Raw genomic sequence first — 6,071 nt, forward strand, 5'->3', positions numbered from 1 at the left:
CCCTTAGTGTTCAGTTTTTCGCGGAATGTTACGATAGGAAAGATCGCTGAGACCAGGTGGGGGTGTATCTCCCGGGCAACCGCGGAGTGGACATGCGCAGTGGCTTCCCCAAGCTGGCAGCTCTAATCTGACTTCTGCAGGCGGGGGGATTTGGAAACAAAACGGTATATCTCCCTTCTTTTTGTCCCTCCCCCGGCGAGACAGTTGTGTCATTCTCTTCCTGAGGCTGACTTAAATGTAAGGAAAGTCTTCTCTCATTTGTTAGGAGGTGGCAGTTTGGGGTAGCCCTTAATGATTAAATGGATGAAAGGGCAGAAAGCTTATGGTGTCAGGGCGTGAGGAAACATAAAACCTAAACCACTGGCGGGCAACTCCCCCACCCCTGCGTAATAGATGACTTTCCATATAATATCCACTACTGAGCCAGGGCTCCCTTACAGAAATTGTTTTTTGCAGGCTCTCTGGGGAAAGCTTAGGGACAGCTGTGAGCAGCGTTAGAGGCTGCGTGAAGGATCAGGATGAAGAGAGCCAAAGTACTCACCTTAACAGCTTGGATGCGGAAGTAAACTGCAGTGGCAGAGATTGCTGGGTAGAGCTTCAAGTAGATTGTTCGGTCTGACCCAAGATCCAAGACCAGTTGCCTTCAGGAGAATCATTATTGGTTCCCAAGACCCACTCTCTGAGAGTATGGGTCTTTGTTATCTCTGCCCCAGGCTTCCCTCTCCCACTTCCCCCTTGAACTCAACACTGTCTTTCTGAATCCCCCCAAAGGTGTTTTTACATACCGCCCCTGACTTCATCAACAATCCCTCCCTCCTCCTTTCCAATCTCAGGTCTTAGAAGTCACTAAAGGGGAATTTGCCCTCAGCCCTACATAGCACCTCATACTCCCCTTCCACCACCTCACCCACTCCCCCACTAATCATTTGCTGGACACCCCTGCCCCTTCCCTAGCCCTTCTTGTGCCCCATTGCCTTCTCCAGTGTCCCCTCCCAGCACCTACAGTTTAGTTGGAAGTTACTACTGTGGTCTCTCCTAGCACTCTGAGCTTACTCCTACTATATTACCACAGCAATAAAACATTTTCTGGTTTACTTCAGTGGCCCCTTCCCCTTAAGCCCTGGGTTCAGCTGGGTCTTCTTCACCCTTATATTCCCAGCACAAAGCATGTGCTCTGAGCATGGCAGGTGCTTAATAAATGTTTGTTGAATAAAAGAATCCTTAAGCATGGTGTCTAATTCATTATGCTTATATTTTTCACTACATTTGGAACAGCAAAGCAAATACAGGTAAATGCCAGCAATTTTTTTCTTACACAACAACAGTAGACACAAAGAAGGCATCCACAGATCAGTGATATTGTGTTTGATTTTGTTGTGTGTGTGTTGTTACTATTGTTATTTAACTTTTGCACCACAACATTTTACTAATTATTTTAAACAATTAAAGAACATTTATATGTTCTCTTCCACATCATAGAAAGATGTAAACGTTACCAATACAATTTACACAGATATCTGAGTTTTATATTAAAACAAGACAGGGATAGCAAATGAGCAATTTCATTTATAAACATTGATCATGAACCTAATTCAAGGGTATATTGTAAGGGAGGGAACACTATTAGAAAGAGAACACAAATAGCAAACACAATGTGTATGTTCCACCCCAGCCCTGACTGACTTGTGATTTGGGGCCCCAGTGCCCATTTCCCCAGGGCACCTATAACTGATGACACCCAACTAATGTGATACATTTTCCCAGATTTCACATGGGGCCAAAGAAGAACATGGCAGTTGCCTCAGATCTGACTCTGGCCTCCTCATCTTCAACAGCCTCCCTATATTGCTCTGGCCAGTCCTGTGGTCGCTTTCTGTACAGCCTGGCCATATACTCCAAGGCTTTCATTTTGGTAGTTTCAAGGTGAGCTCGAGGACCCCATAGAAGCTCATACTCAACTGGATTAGAGTAGGACAGTGGCCTGCATTCCAAGTAGCGCTGTCTCATAAGCTTGCAGGTGATGGCATGCTTTCTCCCTACATCCACACCAAATCTATGAAGCATGTTCCAAATGTTGGCCTCTTTGACGCGGTTGCCCATCAGGAAGATCAAACCCAAAATTGGCATCACATATTCTTGAGTGGGTCTCCCCAGGCTGTCTAACATCATTTGCTCTTCTTCTGATTCTGGTTGCTGGACAAGGAGGTAGATGTGCTCACTCGTATCAACCTCAATCAGAGAGAATCCATAGAACAGATCAAGGATTAGAGTAGCTCGACTGAGGATATTTGGGAACACTTCCTCAAATTCTTTGCCAGTGTGAGCCAGTAGCTCATCCTGATGTATAGGCAGCAACTCCTCAGTGACATTAATGGCCAACTGGACCAAATCATTGGCCTTATCGTTCATAGTGTCCTCTGACCAGAATTCCAAGCCAGCAGCCTGTCTTCTTTCTTTGGCTTTGTCAGCTTCCAGGGCCTTGTTATATTCTTCTGGCCAGCTCCAGGGTTCTTCATCATGGGCCTCTGCCACAAACTTCAGGGCTTCCATCTTTGTGATTTCCATGTGGGCTCTAGAGCCCCACAAGAACTCAAATTCAAGGGGATTAGTGCCATATACTGGCCAGTACTCCAAGAACCGCATGCGCACAAAGTCAGTAATGAGCAGGTTCCTTGTGTTCCCAAAGAGGTTGTTGATCCTCTGGGGATCACCCAGCAAATCAACCTTTAACAGCAGGTCCCAAATGGATGCTTCTCTTGCCCGGTTGCCATTCAGAAGGATGTGGCCTAGGACCAAGGCCAGGAGACCTGCCTTTGGCACATCCAAGGATTCTGTTATGCGATCAGTGGTCTGGAAACCCCGTTTGCTGATTAGGTTGTAAATGTCAGCCTGGGGATCAAGAACCCTAAGGTTCAACCCAAAGACCTGATCCAGGTGGGCTGAGGCTCGTCTAAGGATCTCAGGGAACTGATCTGAGTATTCTCTGAGGAACTCTAGCATCTCTGCTTGCTGGATAGAACCCTCGGTTTGGCTTTTCATTCGCATGAAATTCACCAAAGCAATTGACCTGTCTTCTAGAGGGTCGTGGACCCTGAGCGCCCCCAAACGTTGGGACTGCTCTTCAATTAGGACCTCGAGGTCATTCGGGTCCTGCGCAGTCTGGGAAGCGCTGGCATCCTGAGGGTTGATTAGCGCATGAGGGCCCTGGAGGGCCTGGGGAACAAGCATGGAGGTCGGAGACCCAGAGGCGTCACTAGCCTGCATCTCACCCTGACGGTCGCCGTAATCTGCAGTGGTCTCTGCGCTGCCGCGGCGCGCGTTCTGGCTTACCAGAGACATGGTTCCAGGAGTCAGCAGCAGGAACGGGGAAATCAGCAATCTGTCAGAGAGAGGATGGTAGGAGTCGGCGCCTCAGCACAAATCCTAAGCCAGAGACCCGGGATCAGGAGGGAGAGCTGGAGAGAGAAGCGATCTTTCTACACAACCAGTGAGCAAATGACCGCTAGCTTCTCAGTGCCTAGCTTTGCCGCAGCCTACGCAGGCGCAGTCTGGTTCTGCGGCATGGTGGCCACGCCCCGCTTCCAGTCCCCCACTCCTGCCCACTAGGGCTGCCAGGAAGACTAGGGTGGTTGAAGTGGTTGCTGCTGGATTCAAACATTTTAGAGCCGAGAATTCAAGAAAGGGGAAACAAACGGAGGTAAAGCAGAATTAACAAGGAATGAGAGACGTTCAATGACATCAGTTTTTCTGTGAGGTAAAAAGCGCCACGTTAACAGAAGATTCAAAGACGAAGAGGAGGATGCTAACAATGAGAATTATTTTATGGTTTCATTAATTTATCCACACACTCAGCAGACATTTCTTGAGTACATACCACGTCAGGCACAGTGCTGGGTACTAGGGATACAGCAGAGGACAAACATAATGATTACCTCTTTCTGTATGGAGCTTACATTCTGGGGTAGGTTCAAACAACGGTGATAATAATGAGAGCTAACCTTTATGGAGCATGTACTATGTACAAGGCAATTTCTGGTACTTTCACTTGCCCCACATTAAAACACTTAATGTTAGCTATGAGGTAGCTACTCTTAATGGTCCTCATTTTACAGATGAGGAAACTGGGTCACAGAAATGAATTTACCTGTTCAAAATCAGGGAGCAACAAATGGAAGAGAGGAGTATTTGAACACAAGTCTGTCAGAATCTCAAGCATAAGTACGTTCTCTGACACCATCTGCCATTCAAAGAATTTTTTTAACCCTATTCATTAAAAATGACTCATATAAGTTAGATGGAAATAGTTGCCCTAATGTAGGGTCAATTAACATATGGTATAAATACAGAAGGAGCAAGCATGGATTACAGCTTAGTTTGAGACGTCTTGGAATAGGGGCACATGTGGGGTGCCTGGGTGGCTCAGTCGGTTGAGCGTCTAACTTCAGCTTGGGTCATGATCTCACAGTCTGTGAGTTCGAGCCCCGCGTCAGGCTCTGTGCCGACAGCTCGGAGCCTGGAGCCTGTTTCGGATTCTGTGTCTCCCTCTCTCTCTGACCCTCCCCTGTTCATGCTCTGTCTCTCTCTGTCTCAAAAAAAATAAACGTTAAAAAGAAATAAAAAAAAAAGGAATGGGGGCACATGCTTCACGGAGAAACTGAGCTCTAAGTGATGGACAGGATGTAAAGGATATATAAGGGAATTCTAGGCTGAAGGATCAGCATCAGAAAAGGCCCAGAGGTGTGAAAGTACAAAATAAGTTTGCACTGCAGCTGGTTACCCAAAGTGGCTACAGCCAAAGTATACTAGTATGAGTGGGAAATGAGGATGAAGGTGGTGAGCCAGGAATGATTGGATTTCCTGTTTTTTCACTAAGCAGTATAACAGAACTGGTTGGAGTCCCACAAGGTGAGAATGGAAACACCAGAAAAGGGCCTGGTTATTTAGAGGTCGGTCATATGTTTGGGGAAGCATAATCCAAGCACTTTGACCAGGAAGAGGGGTCAGCTGCTTTATCTTCAGGGAATGCTACCAAAATAATTGTGCTAAATCCTAGCTCTCAACCATCAAGCTACTCGGTAAAATAGTGGGAAAGGAAAAAATATTACATAGGGTTGCCATTTGCAGCCTTCCTTAAATTCTTGGTGGTAATAAATACTGTAACATTTAGTTATCCTGTGCCCAGGGATTTCTTCAGAAAGCACTACCTTCACATGTGGAAGCCAGACGATTACCTCTGAAATTTTCTATATCTCAGATGTTCTCTATCAGTAGCAAAGCAGGCAGTTCAGGACCATGGATTTGGCCAAACTGGGGTAAAGAGAACAATGTTTATACAACTGAATATGCATGTTCTGCAAGGTAGAAGTGTGTGGTTTGTGTGCTGATTATATCTTAGGAGAATCGTGTGGAAAGCAGCACCATCTTTGAGCTACCAAAAAGGTATAATTGAGATCAGATCTGATGGGATCCCTCAGTTTGGTCTTTCCATTTCCCTAGGAGAGCTCCATGTTCTTTGTCTCAGCAGGTGTTGCCTGGCTAGAATTTTATTCTTCAGTCATAAAAGAAAAGAGATATGTATTTTCCTGAAACCCAGCTCACAGATTGTCATGAGTTGAAGCTTCTACTAACACTCCATCTAATAACAAAAACCCAACATTGAATGGAAACATTTTTCTCTAAATAACATCCTAATCTGATTCCACAGATTTCAAATCCTTTACAAATTGGTCCCTACCTGGCTTTCCATCTTCATTTTTATCCCCCAGCATTTCCATCCATGAATTCTGCTTCCAAGCCACATTTAGCTACACTCCTGGTCCCAGCCATTTATATTCTACTGGTCTCTGAAGTAGTTTTAGTTCTTGCTAAGTGAAAAATTAAGGAGTTGTGACTGTGAATGTGACATATGGTGTATTTTCCACTCTAAGTGTGAATTAAAAAGATAGGATCATACTCATCATTCTGAACTTCTATCAGCATTTTCTAAACTCCTTTTGCAATTTAAAACCATGAATATCCTAAATTCCACATATGAGTGAAATCATATGGTATTTGTCTTTCTCTGACTGGCT

General features: G+C 45.4%; 1 protein-coding gene across 1 annotated transcript; it reads right to left on the reverse strand.

Moving 5' to 3' along the window:
* Positions 1–1,233: 1,233 nt before the first annotated feature.
* Positions 1,234–3,545, reverse strand: MAGEE2 (MAGE family member E2). The gene has a single exon (XM_045471633.1). It carries the CDS (start codon positions 3,337–3,339, stop codon positions 1,768–1,770), a length of 1,572 nt encoding a protein of 523 aa, XP_045327589.1. The 5' UTR covers positions 3,340–3,545; the 3' UTR covers positions 1,234–1,767.
* Between the last annotated feature and the right edge of the window lie 2,526 nt (positions 3,546–6,071).

The sequence above is a fragment of the Leopardus geoffroyi genome, chromosome X (assembly GCF_018350155.1).
Source record: "Leopardus geoffroyi isolate Oge1 chromosome X, O.geoffroyi_Oge1_pat1.0, whole genome shotgun sequence".
In the NCBI taxonomy this organism is placed as follows: Eukaryota; Metazoa; Chordata; class Mammalia; order Carnivora; family Felidae; genus Leopardus; species Leopardus geoffroyi.